Raw genomic sequence first — 26,866 nt, forward strand, 5'->3', positions numbered from 1 at the left:
TTTGCTTTTGTTAGGGTACAAGTATAGACGAGCAGACAATAGTGCATACTTGTAAAGGGCAGTGAGAATGGGGAACACATTACTTGCGGACTATATTTTCAAAACATTATTTTGAAGTTTACAAAAATTATCTTGTTCTTCTGGTATTCCAGTAAGGCACAATTGTGTGTTATTTAACAGAACAGGGAGAAAAAAATCTAAATCTGTGAAATGAATGACTTTACTCTGTTGCATATTCTTGTTTGGAAAGTTTCTGGGTGCAATGGAGTTGGGTGCCATTACAGGTGTTTTTATGTGCTAGTCTCTACATGAGCCTGTGTACTTCTATAAGAGGCAGTGCAGAACTTGGCTCTTGTTATAGCCCTTTTCATTTATCTTGAAGTGAGGCCTGCAGCTGTCGGCCGAGTGCTACCGCAACAGCTTTGTGAGAGTGGACCTGTCAGTGAAAAGCAGGAGCTAAAGAGGAGTGTAGCCTTTGTCCATTTAAACTAAGGTCTAACAAAATGTCCCTTTTGTCCTCCGTCCTGCACTTTATCACATCAAAGCCTTCTTCTTCTGGTCTGCATATCACAGCACACAACTCCAGTTCAAAGGCAAGTTGATAAACCTATTTAAGGTAATTAATGTCAAACATTTAACATTAAAAATCTAAATGAAAAAGCATGGTCCTGTCTTGAATCTTTTCATAAGATTCTACTGGATGACAAGGTCTGAATACCTCTTCCAAGTCACACTTCCAACAACACAGATGTCCCCAATTTGGTTCTTAAATCATTGATGGCTGCTTCCAGATCCCATCTGCTATCATTAGCGTTAAGAGGAGGGCAAACAAGCAGTTCAAATGCTCATTAATTTAACATGTGTTTAAAATTTTGATAGTTGACTTTTAAAGAGCCTTATGAAGAGAACTAAATAAAATGAATCAATAATATTATGCAAAGTATGTCTAGCTAGTTGAATGATTTGAAGTCTGATCCATATGCAGCTTAAAGGCAAGGATGTCAAACTTCACAAAAGGGTCTAAATCACAAGTGTCAAACTCCAGTCCTCAAGGGCCACTGTCCTGCAGTTTTTGATGTGCCACAGGTACAAATCATTCCAGTGTTTAATCACCTCCTCCTTGTGTACATAAGTTCTCCAGAGCCTTGCTAATGACCTAATTATTCTATTCAGGTGTGGTGCAGCAGAGGTACATCTAAAAGTTGCAGGATAAGGGCCCTTGAGGACTGGAGTTTGACACCTCTGGTCTAAATGCTTAAACGTAATATTTATTCATAAAATAAACAGGAGGAATACACCATGCCCACCAAATATTTGCACAAATATCCTATAGGAGCTAGATTAATATACATCATGTAAGATTTGGAGAAGACCGTATGATATATGTGAAAACTGGACCCAAACTGTTGAGCAGATTGGCCACGCCCTTTTCCACTCCAATTATAGAGTCAAATTTAATGTGAGTTTGATGCATTCATTTGGTGTGTTTCTATATCCGTAGACCTCTAAAAGACCACTTCATTTCAGAAAGGAATAATAAGAAACACTATAGATACAATAGGCCTTCACAGTACTTTCACTGTACTGGCCTAAAAAAGGGAAAACAAATTTACAGTCGGAAAATAAGCATTTATTTTCCTGCTAGTTTCTAAATTTGCTCGCTTAAAACCAATAACACAGCCTCTGCATATTATGCCATCTTAATTTTATTATGAAGAAACAGAAATTTCCCAAAAATTCAGAAAGCAAGAATCATTTTTTGTTGATTAGCAATTAGACCATATTATCCGTTTATAGTTGTGTAGAAACAACTACACCTAATTTCATACTATGAAATTTCATACTATGAAATTAGGTTATTTCTACTCAAGGCTTTCATACTATAAGAATCTCATAACAGCTCATGAATAAGCTGATGGCTGCAAAACTACAGGATGTTTTAGCATAATGTTATGTTCTTTCTATTAAAAATAAATTCATTGTTTTTTGTTTTGCTTTGGTTTCAACAAATGTGGAGGACACAATGTAACATGTAAATTGACTTATAAAAGGGAATAAATTAAGCGCAGTGGCTCAAAGGTCTATCTCTAGCAACAGACAGTCCTCTAGGGCTTGGCGCAATTCTACCCTCTTCAGGTCGGCTATGTGCAATTATCATTAAGCAGAATCAGAAAATTCAGGTTATTTACTGTTGGAAGGCAAACAAATTCAAGAGACAGAGTGATATGAAAGTGACATTGCAGTGACTTTTTCCCAATGGGATGTACAGGATAAAATGACAGAAAAGAAATGCATTAACTAAAACAGAGCAACATAATGTGTAATGAGTTGAGCAACAAAAGAAAAAAGATAGAGGCTACAAATATTTACAGTTGTAATATACAGACTGAGATAGTAATATATTATTTTGTTGTCCTTTTCTCTTCATTTTGAGATTACGTATGCTCCAGTTTTATCACAACAACATATTTAGGCAATCGCTCTTTCTGCATTTGTGGTGATTCTATCAAGGAACCCTGTGCATGATAAACTCTTGTGCTTGTTCCTAGCCTCTGGCTCAAGAAGGGTAGAAATTTCCCTGGAGATTGGAAGGCAGACCAAGAATCATTTTTCTAAAGACACTGTAAACTTGATTTTTTAAAAATAAATTTCCATTAACTCAATCTATAAATTGAGTTAATAAAAAATATGAACACACTCATTTAGGAATATCTTCATTAACATGGTCATAACTTCTACAAAACACTCATATAATGACATAGAAGGACTTGAGAGCATATAAAAAAGGTTATCCTATTATCCTCTCCCTTCAACACTTGTTATGCTCTTTAAACCTTCGGGGTCTCAGTCAGTTACAGTTACCTGAGCAACAGAACACATAGAGAGAAAAGGTGATTGAATGTGAAAAAGGAAAATAAGAGAGACACAAAGATGGAGGGAATGTTCTATTTGAGTTTAGTCTCTCACAAACTTTATGGTATTTTTACTTTCATCACAACTGGAAATGAGGACAGTACTAGGTTTTTTTTTTTCATAGCTCTTGCCCAGTTAGATAAATCTTACTCAGATTTATCTTTTAAAGTTTGGACTTGACACATGTCTGAAAAAAATGACATCCAACTTGTTTAAATAACTTTAGGGATGGGAAACTAAGTAAAGGCAACTCAGGGTGATGTACAAGTAACCCCTGAGTGCTTTGATAGTTTAGTCATGTTTTGAATAAGTGTTTATACAAGATGTAGAGGGTTTTTTTTTTGTTTTTCTTTTATTTTGATCTGCTTATATAAAAGATGAAAGCTACATTTGTTACTGGAATTTGTAGCTTCTGTAGGTTCTTCATTTGCAGCTATTTATGCTGTGGATCAGCGTCACCTTCTTAATTATGGCGCCTAATGTTTGCGAAAACAACTCCAGCTCTCATGGCATAACACTGAGAAATGGTAGAGTGAATACATTTCAATATTTTGCAACTGTTTTACAAGCGCTATTTTGTTTTTTCATCACAATAATCATGCAGTAGATTGCACTTAATACAAGTAGATGCAAACATATCCCACTAGATCCAGAAGATGGGAACATTTGTTCTCTCTTAAGCCAGAAAGACAGGACAGGCAAAAGGGAATCAATTAAGCCGTAATAGAGGAGCGATGCAACCAGTTAAAGGGTTAATTCAGAGTTTTAGTATAGGGTTTTCTGCAAAAAGGTTTCTTTAAAAAGGTTTTGCCAGTCAGACAATCCATGTTCCTATATAGAGCTGACAGCCAATTCTGGCAGCTTTATAATCTGCTAGTCCACTCTAGCTCCCCCAAAAATGGATTTGGATTTAGTATCAGATTCTCTGTTGTGCAACAGTGATGAAAATGTTATGTTCCTGCACTTTCCAGATATTATAGTTGTTTGAACATTATAACAGAAAAGTCAGTCTGCTGATTCACAAAACTCTGGTGATAACTTCAAAGAACCTCGCTTCAAAAAAATCTAAAGAAACCCTTTATCAGAATTATTCAGGGGAGTGGGGGGAAGAGCATAGATTAAGGTAAAAAATGGATCAAATTGTTTTAAGGTGTCTGCAAAAAGTAAACTGTTATACTCTGTGATTATAACAAGCTGTGTGCTCCCCAGATCCTCCATCTCACTTTACTCCTCCATCCACCTGGCCACTTTTGTATCACCCTCGGCTCAACAGCCAAGCAAAAGAGAGATTTCTCAGTGCAGTGCATTGTCCAAGTAGATCCACATGTCTGGATCTTCTGACGGAGTTATTTCATTTGTGTTCTGTTTATTCCCCTTGCGAAGTATCTGTGTATCTATGTCCTAATCTAAATCATATAGTTTGTATTGTGAGTATTAAAAAGAAACCAAATAATTTTAAAGACAACTTGGAAAATTTACTTGATTAGAAAAACAACTATCTGCAAATACATCTACAAGGGCTTACGTAAAGGGAAGATAAAATACCTTAAATAAAATCCGAGTTCTCTTTTTGAAAAACCAGCAGTGAGAATTGTCATGTTTTCCCACCACACCAAATTAGAATTCATTTTCAACATATGGTATTTTTTTATGAAGTTTGTGTAAACAGCTTTCATCTTTGAGAATGTGATGCCAATTTGGCTCAGACATACACAATTTACTCATTATACCCATTGTAGGATTAAGTCTGCCTCCATGTCCAATCCCAGAACTAAGACACCCAAATGGAGGTTTCCACACACTTAGTATCTGCAAACACCTTTGTGAATTTTCCTTGTAAAGTATGTGCACTTTAGACCTCTTCAATCAAGTGTCATAGCAAAATACATAGCATTTTAAAACTTGGTTTTAGAAGTACACCAAATATAACATAAGAATGAGGGTTCTGGTAACTTAACAGCTTGTCATATATACCAGGAATTTCAGCATACGGTTAGTGAAATTCTCTGTGTATAATCGTAAAGCTGAAATTATGTGGCAGTACATTGAAATCTATTTTGATGGATAAACAAAAATGTACTTGCTAGTAATGATGTCATAGCCAAGGTTGGACCTAAGCCATCTTGACAGGAACAGAGTCCTTGAAGCAGAACCAGCGCACCTGGCCATGTGTTTAGTGCCCTGCTAAAATTCAGAAAGAGGCTTGTTATGAAAGAGAACATGTGGAAGTCCTGCCAAGATGTCTCCATATCAAGCTGCTTGTACCAATCCCTTTTATATCGATACAAGTATAGGCAGAGACAAAATCAAGCTCAACATATAAGTAACACACTGAGCTATCGGCATATTGCTCCTTGCTTTCCAAGTGCGTAGATACCAGCAGTACGTAGCAAGCCTTACTTCTTCTAATGACCTAATTAAAAGAAATAGAGACTTTGTGCTTTTGCTTCAAGTGTATCATATGCCTCTTGTGGTAGCAAAGGGCCAGGTGAAATTATATGCAGACCACTAACGCAGAAAAAGCTTCAGAGATCTTTTCAGTGCAATATATTAACTGGATGACTGATAGCAGAAAGTACTGATCTGGTTAAATGTTTGTGCTAGCAGTTATTTTTAGCTCCTCTTAAGAGCACAAGACAAATAACTTTACAGTTCAATTGTTCAGCAAAGATGAGTAAAGCAAAGGCTAAAATCTAATGTGTCAAAACGAACAGCAAAAACATTATGGTCCACAGTCCTACGACACAAGTAGTTTTTTTTATTAAAATGCAATGGTAGGTTTAAATGATATTATCTTTTTTTATCATTAATTCTTAAATGGACATGCAATGGGGAACCAATTTTAAGTGTAAAGGCAATAACCTCTTTCCAAAAAAGTTGTTTTGACTTCTCGAAAGTAACAAAGACCCTACGTCTTCCTTTAGTGACCCAAGAGATAAAAGGGTGACCCCCATGAGACTGGATGTTGCAAAAAACAAAGCATAATATGTTTTTACCTGTGCTAATTATAGCAGCACCAGTAAACAATGAACACCTGCGCTAGTCAAGGATTTTCTCTCCCAAAACGCAGGCACAATATGTGCGCTTGAATTACTTGTATACCTCTGAAACACAGCCCTTATGTCAAACTAAAGAGAAAAGTCCTAGTAAAATTGAAACCCAGCAGAGACGGCTTACATTGTGTTTTTATAGACTGACTTTTAGTCATAATCGAAGGAGAAAAAATAAAGAGAAAATAAATGAACCCAGGCAAGGGATCTGTACGTTTTTATTGTGGGTTATTTTCTAATATACTCTCCTGTTCTGCTCTCTTTTCCCCAGCTGGTCCAGGCAGATGGTGAAACACCCGCTGTGGTCCTCTCTTGAGATTTTTGCTAGTCGAAAAAGCGTTTTTCACCACACTGTTGCCAAAATTTTGCTCAAAGGGGAATTGGCAGGGCTCTTTCTTTAATATGGTGAGGTTGTGACCTAACTATGTCAAGTAGAGATGATGTTACAATTTGGCCTCATATAAATAAAACCGATTCAAATTTGAATTGAGGGCTCATGGCAGGATTTTCATGGGTGGCTCAGAGAAGCATGAATGCAGGAATAGTTATGTGCTCTTGTTTGAGCAGACTGCAGGTGCAAAGTACAAAAAGATTACTCTGACAGCTACATGTCTGTCAAGCCTGCAGTTTCACATTGCCTGAATGCCAATTTGCCAAATCTGCCAATTCCAGCACTTTCAACAAACACAGTATTTACAAATCTGTCAGGGTAAGGTTTTGCTACAGGTGTCAAATTGTATTGCATTGTAATTTGCAAGTCTTGTTGAATCTGTGTAAGCACGTGTCTATTTGACAGGATTCTTACACCAATTTGGAAAAATAATGAAGGTGTTTTAAAGAAAATGTGTTTCTTTAAAATACTAAAAGAACTGAGTAAAGTGTGCATTGCATTGTTTCCAATCAGGTCAGTCTGTCATGGTTAAAAAAAGACATTCAAATTATGCAGTTTTAACATAGAAATAATCTTTTCCCAACCTCTAAAACATGATTGTAAACAGGCTAAAGCATTGTTATGATGATGCGCTGAAGGAGGAGTGTAGGAAAGAGCAGTAACTTCTTAAAGAAACAGAGGCCTAATTTAAAGGGGTTACAATGGGGAGTCAAATTTCTTTAAAGTCATGTTTGCTATATCCAACATTTTTATAACAACTGAAAGTAGCAGTTACTTGACTGTGCTATAACATAGCACAATGTGCCTGGAAATTACATATTACCTACGGTAACTTTAAGCTCACATTCAGTATTGGGGGCACTCACAGCAGGTAATTAGAAGAGACTGACAGAGTATGTAAATGATATAAGTTACAATTTAACAAACTGGTAAAGTTTGTTAAATTGCAACAAGATAAAATTTTAATATAATTACAGTAGTATTAAATTCAAAAATGTATGTTGCTCATGGTTGCTATTACATAATTAAAAGCACCTTATGAGGGACGTGTGCCCGCAGTGAACATCAAACGCCACTTAATTTTTCTATTATCTAGAAGTGGCTGTTGTTGGAGCTGCTGAATTAGTAAAAGTGATTTAAAAGCTCAAGCAAATGATGAAACTCAAAATCTTTTCTTATCCAATTTCCATCCAGTATTCACATTTGCAAAAAAAAAAAATCCTTCACACTAGCAAATTTTTTTTTTAAATAAATAAATAAACACACATATCCCACTAAATATTTATTTCTGAAAACACAATTATTATTTTTGTAGACCACATGGTGAAAATTAGGTAAATGGCCAAAATGGGACTGAGACTTGATTAACCAGCGTTTATGAGCTGTGATGATGTGCTATAAAATAGTCTTATTAACTGAACACAGCAACAATTAACTCCTCCAGAAAATCCCTTTTCAATATGCTTTTTTTTTTTTTCTAATTCTCTTGTAATTCCACTCTGGAAGGTCTGTCTCAGTTTCCTAAGCTGCAAGCAAGTGCATGTTTTAATTACAAATTATTTTGTATTCATTTTGCATTAACACACATGTATAAAATTACGGAAACCAGAAGGTGACTGAAACAATTAAACCTCGGAGGCAATTAAAATGTAACTTCCTCTGACTTTTCATGTGATAATTGAAAGTGTCCTCAGTAGCAGTGCTATTAAGCCTGTCTATGTTAGGGCCTGGTGAAAACTAATTTCTACAGCACCTGAGTTTAATGCTGCCAAAATAGCCTAAAATATCTCTTTGATCCAACACACTAGTGGCTATATATTATCAGTGACTGTTTAATTATACAGAAGCTATTTGAGTCATGTAGGGTGCTGAATCTTCACACTCATTGATCATACAAGAGATAAGAATAATCTTTTCTTCATTTTGCAGGAACTCTGGGATATTAAAAGGACTTCAGACATAGACCCAGGTGTAGAAAATGAGCCAAATTAATTATAAAAATGCAGGAAATTTCAGTTTTGCTATTGTTCAGTTTCACTTTTAGTTATTAATTTTATTTTCATGGCTGATAAATTAGTGCTTTCAATGTAATGTCCAGACAGTCAGGATAAAAAATAAAAATAAAAAATAGGACTTGTACGGATTTCATTAGATGTTGCGCTTCAGTCAGATCCCCTGAAATAGGTGATTATTTTCATCAATGTGGGAAATGAAAGTCTAAACTGTCAGCTTTTATTGCATCTTATTTGAGTAAAGTACTACCTGTCCTCCCAGTGAACTCAAATATGGCATTTCCTTGAAAAATCCACCACACGACACGAGTACACACAATAAGACAGATTGTTGTTCCCTCTGAACTTCACATTCAGAATTCCACATGCTACATCATTCCCAATAATGATAAGAAAGTAATGTAATTATATTTCTTCTACAATTTCCTTCTCTGAAATAAAACTTTCTCTAATGCATAATTCTTTGAGCATCGGAAGGTTTTTGCTGTAAATGTGTTAGTGTGTATGTGTGTGTTCAGAGTTGCAGAATGAAAGCTTTGTTTAAGAGCCCGTTCAATGCATCAATGCATCCCAGGGGTCTGATCAAACCGCGGATGTGACTTCTTTCCAGAGGCAAACTGTCTGTTGTTAGATGGTAATATTCCTGCAAATCATCCCCCCCACATTTTTTTCCTTCAGAAATGAGAATGGCCCTTCAGAAATTATTTAAAAGTCAATCAGTCATGTTTGCCTCCAATGGTGCAAGTAGATTTATTACTTGGTGTGTATATATATATATATATATATATATATATATATATATATATATATATATATATATATATATATATATATATATATATATATATATATATATATATATATATATATATATATACATCCATTTTCTGTACACCCTTGTACCTAGTGAGGTCGGGAGAGGTGCTGGTGCCTATCTCCGGCTAACGTTCCGGGCGAAAGGCTGGGTCATCCTGGACAGGTTGCCAGTCTGTCGCAGAAATATATATATACATATATATACACACACATCATAAGTCTGATATTTAAATTGTGAACAGTGAAATGCTGCTGAAATGTCTTCAACAGACAAGTGGACATGTCCAGTTACCTTCTACCTCAGCAGTTAAGACTGTCTTGTTATGGATGACTGAGAATCTTCTGTACACCAGCACTTGAAGTATGGGTCACAATACCAGAAAACCTTGTAGGACTTGGCCAATAACTATCTCGATCTACTACTTGTTACCTGGCAACTGCTCATTGTCATGAACCAGGGAAACAAGAGATATCGCCACCATATTTACTGTATTAAGAAGAAATGTGGACTATTCAGATTTTAAGCTTTTAGTCTCACCATTGAAATATTTGTAAAAAAATGACATTTCACTCTAAACCTGCAGCTATATACACATGTATACCTTTAAATTCAGAACTTGTCAAGATAATGCAATAAAGCTTTGTGTACACTTAATGTAGAGTTGTTCCACATTATAAAATAAAATGCATATATATATATAAGGACAAATAAAATAAAACACATATACATGTATATGCAATAGTCCCCTCATTATTTGGCTTTGCTAACATGTTGACTGTACCAATAAGCAAGTCAATAATCATTTTACCTTGTGTTAAAAGGAGGATGTCTGTCGACTGCTGTCACATGACGGAAAGGACAAAAAACAACCAAAAGTAATGGGAGTCACAGAAATGGTGCTTGAGTGAGTGAGAAACTGACAACTCAATGCTGAAAAAATAGAGTTCACACTTCAGAATGGACAAAAACTGACAGCATCGACATTATAATGTTCACAAGAAGAGTCAAGAGGCTCCTTAGGGCCATGAAGCCTAACCAGAACACCTTCTATCCCATTTTGAGTGCCTCCATATGTTTCCCCCTCTCCTCTCCTTTTCTATTCGCTTTACATTTGACCCAGCTCGAGACTTTATGTGTGGCTGGAATAAATAGAAAGCTAGGTTTTTTTGAATCTGACAAATGACTTAGTTAGCATTTAATTATGCAGGCAGGAAAAACAGCAACCAATGGGTCAAAATAAGGTCTTGTGCAGAGCCTTGTAAAAGGGTTTCACCTTTTGCTCATGTGCAGTTTGGATTAAAAATATTACTTGGGAAGGGTTGTATGTTATTCAATCAATAAAACATGATTGAAGATACTGAAGATGCAAAGAGATATTAATTATAGAAAAAAAGACATCCACAACTGTAAGTAAAGATGAACCTAGTCCAGGTAGTAAACACAAGTAAGCCCAAAATTATTCCTACCCCTTGAAGACTTAGAGATACAATGATTTTTCACTGAGCAAAAAACTCAGATTCTAAAAGAGGGGTGGGTGTGAGGGGGTTACGTTATCCTATGAATTCATTGGTTGTGACTTTGGTCTTCTTAGGCAATGTGACTCACCTAAATATGAAATATTATGAAGCCTGCTGAAACCATAAAAAGGAAAAAAAAAAAAACCATGAGCCATCTTCTGCTGACAGATGTGATTTATAGAAGTCAGCTAGCAACATTTCCATATTGTAGAATGTGAGAATGTGTACAATTTCCTCAAATAAATGTTAGGTACAAAAATAAAATCTGAAAGAAATCTGAAAACATATGAAATAATGATGGGGAAAAATTACTTGCACTCCTAGAGTTTAAATCAACAAAAATCTAATTTTCTTCTGACAAGCAGAGTGCACTCTAAAAGGCATTACCTATTCTTACTTAAATTATGTTGTATGCTTTACTTAAGTCTCACTAAACTGTTTAGTCAACTCAAGTAATGTGAGTAAAGTAAATATTTGGACTGAGGAAGGTACAAGACTAAGATATTTTGAGTACGGTAAACTGGATTTGAATATTTTTGTTACTGGAGTGAATGCGTCAACTCAGAAGTGCACATTCGCAGTAAAGTGCGGGAAGCTTCCAGAATGTTTGTGGCCTTGTAAGTTGGCTAAAAGTGAGTTATTTAGTATGTTTTCATGTGACATATATTCCCAGTGTTGTAGTACTCGAAATTCTATAAAGTTTTAATCTATAGGCTATCTTGTTGCGCACACATGCACATGAGTCTTCTTCATGCCTTCCGTGTGAAGAAGATTAAGGGTTAGGGGCACCTTGACACCCTAAACTTAACCCTTTCACACCTCTTCACCTACCATAAACTGTACTGTTTATGTAAGTTAGACTAACTTGATGTATTAGAGTTAAGAAGAGGATAATTTACTTGCCATTTCTAAGTTGAAACAACTTCACTAAACTAAGTTAAATTAACTTCACTCGATTAAGTTCATACAACAAGATCTTAAGTACACTGAACAAGTATATATTAAGTAAACAAAACATAAGAATAGTAGTTAAGCTTACTTATATTTTTCAAGGCAATCGGTTTCCAAGATTTTTTTAAGTAAAGTCAACTTGTCAAATATTAGAGTGTATGCAAAAAATTCCACATCACTGGATTATGTGACTTTTAGCATTCTTTTGAAACTGTCAAAAGACAGATCATGAAAAAGGGTACTGCAATGAAATTTGCCATTATTGTATTTAAGTTGGCAGAAGGAAGGATCCCAGTATCTTGCAAGTAATCACAGGTGAAAAGATTCACATGGAATAGACACAATAATGATTAAATATCTAACATGTTATCTTATAGCAAACATATTGGTGAGATCTATCCTTACCTGTTATGGAATTTTCTTCTTTTAAAAATTCTTAATATTACTGTAAGCTGTATTTTTTTCTGACTTTCATTACTTGCATTAACCTAAAATTAACACTAATTTGAAGATCCTTGTTTCAGCACCATGGGAACAGGAAGATGTAGGTGAATGAGATACTCTAAATATACCCACTGAAGCATTAAAACATAACTTTAAACTCCTGTTTAATTATTTAAAAAAAAAATAATTTCATGACATGCCAATCTTTAACACACCACTGAAGAGGGGACAAAAATGTTTTAAGAAAAAGCTGAACACTTAGAGCTGTAAGCAGAGGAAGTAAGAGGAACTGAGAAATACACCGACATGAACACGCAGAGGAAAAAGGACTGTTAAAGACAGGCAGGTTACAGAAATAGAGGAGGAGGAGCAGGAAGAAAAGGTGAGGAGGAAAAGAAGTTAGCAGCAGAAAAGGTGTGACACATGAGAATTAATCTGAAAAGTCGAACAGATGAGCAGCCTCTGTTAAGAACAGAGGCTGATGAAGAAGATGATTTGGGGAAGCTAGCAAATCACAGTAAAGACAGCTCATAGGATGTCAGAATGCATCCATAAATGTACATTTACAAATGGAGATTTTTGAAAAATTCTAAAGAAAGAAAGAAAACAGCATATCAAAAAAAAATTGAAGAAGTGGTAATAAAAACTCTAGTCAGACAAAGAATTTTGGTAGTGGCAAACAAAATAGCAAAAATAAAACTGTAGAACATCACTAACGTGATATTCCACACTTTTGGTGTTAGTGATAGAAGCGACACCTTATACTCTGAAACATCAATCATACTGCAGCAAAGCAATAAACCCGTGCTGCAAAATTTTCCAAAACACATGCAAAGCTAGATACAAGAAACAAAAACCAATCACACTGAAACTATTATAACCACATGATTAAAGCTGGGTAACTTTCACAAAATTGTGTAAAAGAAAAAAAAAAAATTATAAAAGTTACTTCATCTTTAAGGTTAGAAAATTCATAATTCACAGTAATTAATTAACCAGCTTCCAGAATACATGAAAAAATACAGCACGATAATGAAACGCTCAGCTCGGATAATTGAAGATCGTAACCTGCACACCCACCCTCGACCTTGTCTGTGACGCCATAGAGCTGTCTCCAAACTCTTTAAGAGCACACCCCTCTTCAATGCCTTTGAAAACCCCAAGTTTACAAGAGATGTCAAACATCTGAAAAACTAATTGCCACATTCATAATCTCAAAGAAAAACCTCTCACAAAGTATAAACTGTCTAAATATAAGTGGCTGGTAAGCATTACCTCCAAACCAACAATGATGGAGGACCTCTTTAAGCATATCAGTTTGTGGGAACGTAATGGATTTTAAATAAAATCATGTCATCCAAAAAAGCTTGCCTGTTTAAACTACTAACATTCTGCTAACTTGCTAACATTCTGAAAGAAAAAATAAATTAAAAAGCTATATCGAATCTATTTTGTAACCCCATCAACCTTTTACTGGTGTCTGTGGATGTTAAAACTTTAAAACAGGTTCACTTCTAAGATATCTTGGAGAAAGGAGTTAAGGAGAAAGCATGCATATTGTTGAAAAAAGAAAGTTTCAAACTTGTAGAAAACAGACCATGTTTTACAACTACAGCCATTATGTTTCAGTCGAGAACCTACCATAACTGAGATGTGAAGCAGATGCATGTGCTCGTGCAGTGCATGAGCTGGCTCCCGAGCTGTGGGCTGTGTCGTCTGTGCCAAGAGTTCAGGCTCAGTCATGGAGACGTGGAAGTACAGCGTCCCGTTTTCCAACCACTGTTGCTTCCAGTGCACCTGAGAAATCTCCTCTCCAGTACCTGACATCTCTGAAAATCAAAAGTAAGAAAGAAAAAGAAAAACAGTTTTTCATATAAAAAATGTAATAGACATAACTGAAAAAATAGAGGAAACATGCAAATTGTAATAAAATAAAATAAAAAACATTAAGGCTTTGGCATAGGTCTACATTTTTTTCTAAATAATAGAACAATTTTTAATACGGTTGAGGTTCAGGTTCCGATTTTTAACGTCAGCCTGTTTTGTCCATTCCAGTGTTGTTTTTCTGTTTGTTGGGATCTTACTTTTGTCCAAGTTTCAACCATTCAGCTGTTGCAAAATGCATCAGCATGATGCTTCCACTTCCATGCTTAACAATTGGTTCAGTATTCTTAGCTTCTAAAGTCTCATCTTTACTCTTACAAATATTGTGGCCAGATAGCTGATTCTTTGTCTCATCTGACTACAACAGTTCTACATGACTTGCCCATGTAGGTAGCAACTATTTGCTCAAAATTGAAGGTGTTCCTTTTGAAATAGGAGCTTCTTTTTTAATTAGTACCCTCTCTGCACATTACAATTTAAAACTGACGTTTCTGCAGAGAGCGACACAGTTTGACAAATTTATAATAGGCTGGAGTCTTGGTGGTGACTTATTCAACATTCTAACTAATTTTCTTTTATGTGAGTAACAGCAGGAAGCAAACCAAGTTATATTAGCTCTACCGTAGGAATGCCCTGGAGGTGGGGCATTGCCCTGGAGCTTTCAACGTAAAAGGGCAAAAGACACAGCAAGGTAAAAAGCAACAAAAACAAAGAGAAAGTCTATAAATTGATGTGGCAATACAAAAAAAGAACACTTTTTTTTAAAAAGTTGAAAACAGAGCAAGGGAGATCACCAGTTTATCTCACTGCGGATCGTGGCAGAAGTATCCAATACTATCAAGTGGGAGTGGTTGTTCAGTAGAGGAGTACTAAGAAGCCTCAGGGAGTCTAAGATTGCAAAGTGTGATACAGTATATGTCATGTAGTGGGGAGGGGACAAGGGCATAGACATTCGTTGACATCTCTTATCAGTGGCAGGTACCGAATGACAAATGGCTTGTGGTGCAGCTGGTTATTAACCTGCTGATTCTAGGTCAGAGGACACGGGCTGCAGAGGAGAGCTACATGAGTTGTGCTCAATAGTAGCAGTGGCCTTAAGGTGCAGAGTGGGAGCAAAGAAGACTTTGACTCTGAATTAAAGTACAGTAATACCTCTCAACACTAAATAACTAAAATATTTTGTTTTAAATATTTTTATTTTATTCCCTTTTCTTACTTAAACTTTTTCTACATGCTACATGACATTTATTTAAAGGAATAAAGTAGGTAATTTTACGATTAAACAGCAGATCACTATAATGTGAAACTGCAACTTCTATGTTGCTTTTTGCATACAATGCCCTTTTTTGCAATTATTAAGATCAATATCTTAGCCTTGTCCTTTTTAAACATAAAATCCTAAAAATGTTTTTCAAACATGATGGGACCTCGTTCTGTTGTATGAAAATGTTGGAATCACTATTGATTTTGCAAATGTAAGATGTAACAGTTATTTTACTTAAATTTTTGCACAATTTTTGAGCCTACCGAGTTGCACTGTAGACAAATAGAGCAGCATAACCACAGACCGTGTGTAATAAAACAATTTTCAGTATATCAAATAAAGTGCTCTACACGGTTTGTGAACACAAGACAGTAACTCTGTTGTAAATTATGCTTTTCTTACATAATTATTACAACAGTGTTAGCTATGTGTTTATTCTTTATTGTGTAAATTAGCTTTTTTTTCTTTTACGAATAAGCACTTTCATGAATGGCATTAATGCTTTTCTCATGCAGTAACTTGGACCTCTTTTTCTACCTGAAAAACTTGAGCCACCTCAACACAGACATATTTTCATACTGGGAGAATTCAACTTTGAATTTTTGAATTGTGAAACAAATACCTATAAAATTGTGCAAAATAAACCAAAAATGTTTCCTTATGAATGGGGATTTTACAAAATACTGGAGTGATATATTCATTTGGATTTCAGTCTGTCTCTAGAAAGAATGTCCAATATATTTACATGTATAAATGCTTTAAAAAATTATTGATTTTAACCAGTAATTGTTTAATCACATTTACCTGAACAATAATCTTGTCTCTCAGAGAGTTCTGAATATATCAAAACAACTTCACTCCTTTCATTGTCCTAGAAAATGCCCTATGCTTTTGCTGACTACAGGTTATGATAATATTTTGTAGAGTGCAGAATTCTTAAATGCCATAACTGCTGGGCGATTATTGAGCTCTTTATGAGTAATCTGTGGGTTGAAGATATGCTACTTCACCTTTACCCTTGACAGGAGATAAAGCTTTGTCTGCTGGGCCAATAGTGCTGTGCCTCCCGCCATCTGTTCATGTGGTAAATACTGCATATCATGCAAAAAAGATGGATTAAACCTTGCCAAACCATATATATACTGTATATATATATATAAAGTGTTTCTTCTCTATCCTAAAAAAAAACACCTTTTTTTTGAAAGATGGTGGGGCAGTATTATTTTTTTGGTTTTATTGTTCCACGGTATGACTGTTATGTAGATGAGTAAGCATGCTATTTTAAGAAAGAACAGTATCAGTGTCTATGAGCATATGGCGTGAGTGTGTGTACTTGTTCTTCTCTTTGTGCTACAAGGTTCATCATTGGGCATAGATCCAGATGTTATTTATGAAACATAGGCATATGGTCCTGGGAGTTTACTATTACTTTGCATGAAAAGCTATAGATGTGTGTATGCTTAGAAATGTGCACACATTAGTAAACATGACTGATACTGATAAGCAACAACGTCAGCAATGCCCAAATGCACAATGAGCCCAAGTGCAGCCCAAATGACTTGTAATAATATCCATTACATTGGGAAAAAATATATATTTGTACACTAAAATTAATTTTCTGAAGTCGATTCATCTGCCAGGGCTTGTTAGTCACTTGTTGTCATGTTTCTCCAATCGAAGACTACTATGTGTCAATTTAGGAATTTGTTGATGGTACTAAGTTCGAAACCCTTACAGGAAGACAGATATCGCTACTTCTGGTGTTACGTAAGATTCACATAAAAGACAGTGTTGCTCCAACTCCTCTCAACCGGTTCAAAGCCCCAACCAGAGAGTCTGCCTTTGGCTTCATTCAGAATAGGAGCAATGGCAATCTTAAAGTTGCAAAATTTCCCTAAAAAAATTAAACAGGAATAAGAAAAAGTTGTACTTTTGGGTCGTGTTGCACATAAAAAAAACAAAAACAAAAACAAAAAAAAAAAACTATTGCAGTGGTGTTTTCTATCTGCATCTTCTGAGCACCCATGGCAGGTTCTAATAAAGGTTGAGACCCCACTGCACTCAGTAATTAAGCTACTGGCTGAGCAGTATGCTGTTGGTCTTCCTGCGTTAAAGGATGAGAGATCAGCAGACCCGTTTTGCTAACCTGACATAGTGCACATATGCACAGTGACTTAAGTTTTCCACAATCAGAATAGCATGACCCGAAGCATTTACATGCAGGCCATTCAGATAATCAACTGGCATGAAATCGCTTACTCATTTGCATTACAAATTCACTCCATATGAGCTGAATCCTATTGGGGCATTTACATGACACATTTTTATTCACATCGGTCGATTTTTTTTCGATTACTGATGTCCAAGTAAACATACCTAGTGACAAAACAATGAACCCTTCAAACCACATATCCCAACCAACGCAAACGAACCGGAATTGACAAGCAGATGACATGCAGTAGTTGTACAAATTTTGTCTTTTTTTGATGGGCTCAATGACACAGTTACTTTATTAATCTCTCCCACTGCATCCATCACAATTACATGCAGATAATCAATTGTGATGTCATTTAGCAGCTTCTTTCAAGGACTTCCTGTAGGACAGCCAGTAGCTTACTGAGGGGTTGGCAGCAGTGATGACAATTTAATCTTTAACCCATTTTAAACAATTAGTCTTAAAAGGTTTGATTTTCTGTCTTCAATCCATTCATACTCATAAATGCTTACGGTCTATTTGAAAGTGGTTGCTGAAACTTAAAATTAAAATCCCATTTAAAATTAGTTGTTTTTTAATCTTTGCTAAAGAAATTGTGTTATATGGAGAATCAGAGCAATATGTGACATCGTAAGTCACAGAAAAGCTGAAAGGTGTGGGATTTACTGCGCAGTGAAACAAAGACAACACAGATGTCTATATATATAGGGAAAACAAAACAAGAAATCCAACAGGATGAAAGGAGTTGGCACAGCTGGCATCTATCACATATATACAAACCAACATTGACTGTTCTCCCAACATGGTCTCACAACTATTCACCAACCCAAGCAACACATCAGGTGGACAGATATATCAATGACATGTGGCAACTTTAAAAGTTGTCTTACTATGCTCTGCCCTGTTACAGCTTAGAAGTCTGAAACTCACCAGCTGTCATTTAGAACTAAAAAAAAAGTGCTTCAACTGAGAGGGCAAATGTCCGAAAATGAAGACTAGCTGTTTTTTTTCCTGAGCTCTTACGAGTTCATGTTGTGATATATGTGCTAAAGTCAACAGCTATACCAAATTTTTCATAATTTGAAAGACACATTATGCCTGACACAGTTACTTAGCTTTATTATAAAAACAACATTGAGATGTTTACAATTCAGTTCCCAATCATATCATTATGCATTTAATAAAATGACCAATATTGACCATTATTAACTAGGCCCACTTGCAACATGAATGCATAAATAAATTCACTAAAGAATTTAACAAAAAAAATTCTCTACATTATGACATTTGTTTTAGATGTGAAAAATTTCATAAAAAGTACTTTGTAAAAAAATCTGGTTTCTATAAGCTAAAGGAAGATTAATACCTTTCCAAACATACATAGACATACATACCAGATGAAAGCTACAACAGAAGTAAAAAAACATTCAAGTTAAATTTGTGTTTTGTACATAGAAACAGAGTCTTGTCCATGAGCTAAAACTTGCTCTTAAATTTGATAGAAATGGGCTACTGTCTACTTCAAACAAGAAGCTGTGAAGACCCATGGCTCATTAGTAAATATAGTTGAATCATCATACACCAGTGAACTTCAAGTCTTATGAAAACCTATTTCTTAGGAGAATTAAAAACATACCACCCTCTCTTTGTTAATGATGATACAACTCGCATACTCTTGAAGCTCACCAGGCACATTTAAACCATGAAGAACATCACATGAATTTTAAAAGAAGACCGTGTTTTAACACAGCTGTACATCTTGGCTTTATGGGTGACTCAGTGTCTCACTTTAAATCAACATCACACTATCCGTGCACACAATATTAATATTGCAAAAGACTGTTTATATATTTTTAAACTATTGTGAGCTAACACTTTCAATGCCAGTGAAATGATCAGTTGCATCACTGAGAAAAATATATTAATTTAAAGCAATATGTACAAGTAATATCACCACTGTATGTTACACACATACTGTCCCTAACCACAGTTGTTTGTTTGGGTGTGCATGAGCTATAATTGCACAACTGTATCCCTCTGAGCAAACATAAAATATGGAAACATATTAAAGAAGACACAAATGACCAGCATGCTAGAGTTTTATGCTTTATGGTTTTACAAGGCCAGGGCAACAGTTTTTCCAAAGTTTTCTACCTTTAAACCAAAATTCTGGATGAAAAACTGATACTATAAATGTCTGAATCTGATGTATAAAATGGAGGAAGAGCTGAAATCGCTGACATAAGGGACTGAATCTGTGTCCAAATGTTCAGCTGATGGGACACCTGACAGAGTGCTGTCTCTTCAATAATGGTTCCAATGTGCTGGTTCAGCTCAGATAACCCTGAGCTAGCGAGCTCTCATCTTGAGCGTACAAAGCTTTTTTTCTATACGTTTTTAAATTGCCTTTTATTCCCTATGACAACTATTTATTCTCTTATTTTACCTATGTGATGTTTCACATTTTTGTGAAAAATTATCATTTTTGTGATAAAATAATTAACTGAATATAAAGCAACTTACCAACAATCTCTTTTCATTCTACCTAGTACAGATCAATATGACAGGTTTCCTGAGTTTACATTTTCTTTGAGATAATCGAGACAACTACATTTCCCATGCTTATGTCGGTCCATCATAATAAAAGGTTGTTTTGAACTTGATGAACTTCTTCAAACTGTCATATGTGTTACACATATGACACATATTTACACATATATAGCTTTCAGCTAATAAATTCTTAGTTGCCAAAAATCTAAATATTACATAAAACTGGGTCCAAATATGTTGAGTGTAAGGAAAATGGTAGTAGGAAAATATGCAGCCACAACAGGGATAACTACAGCATTGAAGATCTTGTCAAGCCAAATCCATCCAAGAATTTGGGAGATCTTAACAAGGAGTGGATTGAGCCTGGAGTCAGCACATTCAGAGCAAATACACAGAAGAAGAATTCTATACATGGGCTACAAATATCAAATTCTTTGTGTCAAGCCACTCCTCAACCAGTGACATTAGACACAACATTAGAAGTGACTTACCTGCGGGGAGGAGAAATTGGATGCCCAAATCAATGTTGCCCTATATGTAAAAAAGTAGCCCTCAAGAAATAAAGAAATCACTTACACAGAACCTGTCTGACAACATAAAATCGGGCTTGGGCATCATAGGGCCCACATACAACCTTCGACAGGTCCGCGTGACATTGTGGTGCAAGTGGAAAATCCATTACTTTGTTATGTGCACAAAATATAATGACTGAGCACAAATACCCTGCCTGTTATATTCATACTTTGTAGTAAACTCTGGCAAAATTCTTTTCAAATATAGCTTTTTGCAAAACATTCTTTACTTTTTTGCTGTCTCTAATTTTAGCCATTGCTTGATGTTTCCCCTAATACTCCATTTTCAGTGCTTAATCAGAAATGCTCCGTCTAATTCTAGCCTTACTGCTGCATTCATATTAATGTATTTTTTTGCTTTGAACAAGAGCTACTTCTTCCATGAGGTGCAACCACTCAGAAATGTATATTCAACAAGACAAGCTTTACCAGCACCAAAGAGTTTGAGTATAAACACAACACGGCAGATGAAACCTCTATTTCTAAACATATGCTGCCTCATGAAAGAGGAGCATGACACGTACAGGAAAAAAAAATAGATAAACTGTTGCTTTTAAGCATGTTTACCACCACTAAGGATCTGCTGAAATACAGTCAGCTTAATCTTAGCATTACTACATGTCTGCATGCTGATTACTCCTAACAAGATTTTACAATAATTTCTCATAATATAATTTCAATCTGCAGGGACCCAAAACTTTAAAAACATTTAAATGAATAAAAACAACAACTGCCCCACACATAGATCATCAAAATAAAATTAAAAAAATATATTTTGCAAGAAATGTATTGTCCGACATTAGTCAATGTTCACATCAATCAATGAGTGTTACACTGCAAACCCCAAGCTTACAGCTTTGTTACTAATTAGCTGTTGCCAACATAATGAAATAAAACATTTAAAAAACAGTTTTTTCCCCCCAAAAAACTCTGTTGAGTCTTGCAGATCAAGTCCACATCTCCTCCTTTATCTGTCCTGACTAACACTACGCTTCCAATGAGGGATTTTGATTGCCGTCTCTGGTTCAGCTGAGATCCTCTCTATAAACAGTGCTGTGATTAATGTTTCTGCTCCTTATTTGCTTTCAGTTCACACAGGCTGCTCTGCCTACTCAGATGTTTGTCTGCACTTTAAAGAAATATTTTCACTCCAACAGTCCCATTAATGGTCTCTGCCCAGCTGCAGCTCAGATCTGTACAGGATTATGCTCATTATCAATGGATGCAACAACAGAATTGCCTCCAGAAATCATGAAACTCTTAGAAGTGCTCTGTACCACCAGCTGTCCCAACTGAGAGCCCTTTGTGATTTGTCTGCCCTCTAAAACTTAGAGGTTAATGATAACCCATAAAATACTGGAGATTCATGTGCGTGCATGCATGAAGAAATCTCGTTAACTGTGTATGTTTTGGAGGTGACTTCATCCAGCATAATGACAGGTGATAGAAAGTTACCCAAAAATATAAGAAGTACATGAAAAGCAGCATTGAACCTGGCTTGTTCTTAGTCTATAAGGTATTCTTCTATATTAATCTGGTGTGAACTGTAAAATATTGTGAGTGTTGTTGGGTGTCCACTGTAAAAATATGCTTCATCACTTCTGTCCTGCTTTGAGCTTTCTGCGCTTTAAGACAGCATTTACAGTCACACCTCATTAAATGGACACCTCATTAAAGTACACCTCCTGCATTCAATTATCTATATTGAAATTCATCTACAATTATCTAACTACCGGTACTTACATTTTGCTCATTAGACACTGCTTAGCTAGTATATAACATTTAGACAGATATTATTTTTTTCGGGTCATGAATTGAACAAATCTGACCAAATTTCCAGTCATTTCTGCTCTGGCCACTTTCTAATGAAGGTTCAGAGGAGACAAACAAAAACACCTAGTAAAAATGCCTAAAAAACAGTTAATTAATGTATGTCTGGCCAAAACTGTGCAAAAACCAATCCCCGAGTTTAATTGCTTATTTTTATTTCTAAAGAAGTTTGGATTAAGAATTTGTTGATATTTTCTGATAAAATCATGGTGTATTTTGCTTGTAGCATTTTCAAATGTGGGTAGTACAACTAGAATTTAGGTGTGAGTTTAATGAGATTTACTAAAGCCAATGTTCAATGAATCTACTCCTGAACAAAAAACTGGTCATTTTGCCATCATTTGTCATAGTGTAGTATATGACTTGACTTTAATGCATCGTGCTGTTAAAACGAGGTCATCGATACCTTGGTAAAAGTATGGCTGGTTTCAACAGGGAACCACATTTATTGGTAACCGCAGGGCCCCGACCTATTTCAATCCTTACACAGAGAGACTGCTGCTTTAGCTGTGTTTGTCCTTTTAACTAATTGCTCATATGAAATGCTAAAGACAGCTTAAAATATCAACTGTATAATTATAATATGCTGAGTGCAGGTAGGTTTGGAAAAACAATTTGTACTGAGAAACTAAAACTGGTAAAGCTTTATTAAAACTAGAAACCAAACAAAATTCTTATTGATGTATCTCTAATATTTGCCTACAATGATATTTAGGGCACAATCAACAATGTACCACTAGCAGACACCATAACCAGGCTGTGAACTGTTAGTCTGTGGGGCATTAAAACACTGAATATATTTGTTACAGTAGAGAATGACAGATGCTTGAGTTGAATTGTGTACATTCTGTAGGCTACTTTCACCTTTCTTCATACAAAAGAAACGCACACACACACACACGCCCGCGCACGCCCACACACACAAAAAGACACTTGCTCCCAATAGATTGGCATTCATCAGTGAAAAAGGTGATCATAGCAGCACAGCACCCGTGATTGTGCAAGCTTGACAGCTCCTTGACAGTTTTGTCAGCTCCACAACAAGTCGGTGTCATCAACATTTACAGTGATGAAAGCTGGCACCCTAAAGGCACTTTGCTGCCTGTCATTACAGGCCTGGTGGAACGTGCCAGTCTTATATGGACTCCAGCCCACAACTGACTGCTGAAGCTGTCTGCAGTGTGAAAGACAACACATAAAGTTCAATAATTTATGTGTTATATAAGGATGGATTCACTGATTCCAAATGCCACTGTCTGGATGAAAAAAAAAAAAAAGGACTGACAAAGAGTAGTGAGAGTGAGAGTATGTGTAAAAGAGAGACATGCAGACAAAGTAGTAAGGAAAGGCAGGGAGAATCTGACACCCTTGAAAAGTGTTCAGAAATATTAGCATACCTCCTAGACAATTCAAATTTTGCCTCAAACCCTCGCTGTCTGGTGTGACAGTGGCACCTCATCACACCTCAACTTCACACTCCTGCCAGCAGTTAACGGGAGATGTTGAGCAGAAGAAGAACAAACAGGTTAAAAATAATGCCTCCTTGATAAGCATTCAACAGTAGTTAATATCAAGCCCTTCTAACAATGTGATTGTACTATTGGGAGTTTAAAGTCACTGAGTTGATTTTCTACACAATTGCATTATAAGCTGGATTGATTCTTCTTCTGATGTATAGTTGATAGAATTAATTGTTAACATAAATGTGTCTTAAAAATGTTATTCAGATAATTTCCCTCCACATAAATATTTATTCTGGGAAAACTTTTTTTCACATTATGTGAACACCAAAGTTACTCAATTTAAAAATTGCATCATTCTACTGTCAGACAATTTCCTTTCTATTTACTAATTCACTCTACTAACAGTGAAACTGAAGAACAGTGTCTCGTCACAGGTGGTTAATTGGAGTACTACAGGGAATTGTACCCTCGCCATTACTTTTCCTTCTGTACACCTCAGACTCTGAGTACAAGTCTTATGATCTGCATAAATTCACAGAAAACTCAGGTCTATAAGAAGAGGAAAACAGCTTTGTGGGAACAATAATTTAATCTTGAATGTCCACAAGACAGAAGATAATTGTAGATTTTTGAAAAAGCAGAATCATATTAAACATTATTTCATCATAGGGCAGGAAGTGGAGGTGGTAAAATTACCTTGGTGCTCACCTATACAACAGACAGGACTAGAGACAACAGTGAAGCCATCTACAACAATGGACAGAGTACACCACGTTTTGTGAGGAAGTGTTTACAAAAAGATCCTGAAGATCTTCTCTAAGTCTTTGTTAGAGTGTGATGTTTTCTACAGTCATCTGCTGGTATAAGAGCATCAGAATCAGCATCACAGCCAGCATAAGCCAGTGGCTTAAAAGCTCCGACAGCTGAAAAGAAGGCTGGTTGTGTTCTGGGAAGTGTCTCCACAGATCATTGTGCAAAGTAGGATGCTTGGTGAAATGAAAAACAATATGGACAGATCTCAACATTTTTTTGCCACACAGTAAGTCAATAAAAGACTGCACACAGAGGGTTTTTTTCTTCTCTGGATCTGCTGCAACATAGACTGCTACAGGACATCCTTTAAGCTCACTTCCAGAGTCATATAATTCTTTAAAAAAACTCGAGTATTGAGAGCTCCTGTAATGCCTGTTTATTTCTTTGAGATTCTTTAATTTAATTATTGGTGTTATTTGCACTATTAGTTATAACTACTCCTTTTATTCTTAAATAAAGAATAAAAGGAGTGCCCCTACTACTGAGGGTTGCATAGTGGACAGTTGGTTGCTCTGCTGCCTCGCAACAAGAAGGTTTGAACCAGGACTTGAGGTCTTTTTTCTGTTGCATTTTCTCTACATAAACAGTGGCAGATCCAGTTCTGTTGACTCACCTGTTACCGCCTGTTAATCTGAATGAAATTCCTCTCTAGCTTTGCATATGATACTTTGAACACATTTTAATATGTCATAGTAAAGGTTGTAAAGTGAAACATTTAAGTAATTTTGTTCAAGAAGTCTCACGCCATTTTCATTGTAAGAGAACTGGTTAAAACTACTGGTTAAAGCAATACCTTATTGTTACACAATAACAATAAGGTATTGTATATTGTTATACAATAAGGTATTGTCTAACCTTATGCTTCAGACATTACCTAAAATAAGTGTGTGTTCAGTTAAAATAGAAGGTGGAGGAGGGATGTTGTCAGAGCTGGCAGAACAAGTGCAATTTTGTCCCCAAGTTCTTTGAGAAATCTTCTGTCAACAAAATGCCGTGCCAGTGCCAGAAACATGTGCAGGTGATGCCCAAACCCAGTGCAAGTCCCCACTGTGCTCCATCACAACAGCAACTGTTAGACTTTGCACTGGCGACCTCCTACAGAAAACCAATCATAACGTTGGAGGCCACCACTGTGACCCAGCATGAAAAAGGAGGTGACTTATGGCCCGAGAATATAAAACCATAGTAACAATATTAGTTGTAGTGAGCGCCTTAGTGAAAGTCAAATATTTGTTGGCCCTACGAATGCCAAGACATGGCCACAGAGCCTTTTATAACTTGAGAAATAACAAACAAATACATAAAAACATTTAAAGTTGACACAACACTCTTAAACATACTTTGAAAAGAATGTCAAACCCATTTAACCTGCAATACAAAAAATATATTCAGCTGTGCCACAATGTATGAATGAACCTATATTCTGAGGTAAGCGAATATCTATGTAGCTATCCATCTCATAAAACAGATAAACATTTACTGAATCATTTCATAAAAAGCTAAAAAGTAAGGAATTACTTTGTCGTACAAAAAAAAAATATTCTGTCTAAAATCTTTAGTGGAGTAGCTGAATTGTTGAATTGTTAAAACTTTGGAGCAGCTCTTCTTTTGATCTGGGGCTAACAGACCTCTGGGAACTTCTTGTGACAGTGTAAATAGAATAAACAAACTGCTGCTCGCCACTGGCCCTGCTGTGCCACAGTGGGAACTGGATTACCCCTCATTACCATTAACTGTGTTATATTGCGTGTGTCAATGTAGGATCAGTGTTATCTTATTTTCTTTACATACAAATGTGCTTGTGCTCAAGTTGTTCAAGTTTAGCTCAGCTCCTTATAACCCATTTAAAAATACAAAGTTATTGTGCAAGAGAATCCTCATACAGTTTCGTTTTGCCATAAGGATATTGTATAATTTCCCCACAAAAAACTGCATAAGTTTATTGTTTGGATCCATAAACACTTTGTTCCTTACACTCCTCAGGATTAGTGAGGCAGAGTGCCAAAGTAATACATGAACCCCCCCACTCCTAATGTATTTAAAATGATGCATTAACAAGATAAACACTCCTCTTATCTGCTGAGTGCATACACGTCTTTTAAAACACTGCAATCCTATTAAAAGGGACCTGTTCTTATTTTACATTTCCTACACTCACTCCTAGTATAAAGGGAGCTCTG

At 35.9% G+C, this 26,866-nt stretch overlaps 1 protein-coding gene across 1 annotated transcript in view; it reads right to left on the reverse strand.

Annotated features, from left to right (window-relative positions):
• astn2 (astrotactin 2) overlaps nt 1–26,866 on the reverse strand; it is a 261,598-nt gene that overhangs the window by 207,134 nt on the left and 27,598 nt on the right. The window contains exon 2 of the mRNA XM_023338121.1: nt 13,737–13,924. Coding sequence (XP_023193889.1) covers nt 13,737–13,924 — 188 coding nt within the window. The remainder of the gene's footprint in view (nt 1–13,736; nt 13,925–26,866) is intronic.

Source organism: Xiphophorus maculatus, chromosome 8 (genome assembly GCF_002775205.1).
Source record: "Xiphophorus maculatus strain JP 163 A chromosome 8, X_maculatus-5.0-male, whole genome shotgun sequence".
In the NCBI taxonomy this organism is placed as follows: domain Eukaryota; kingdom Metazoa; phylum Chordata; class Actinopteri; order Cyprinodontiformes; family Poeciliidae; genus Xiphophorus; species Xiphophorus maculatus.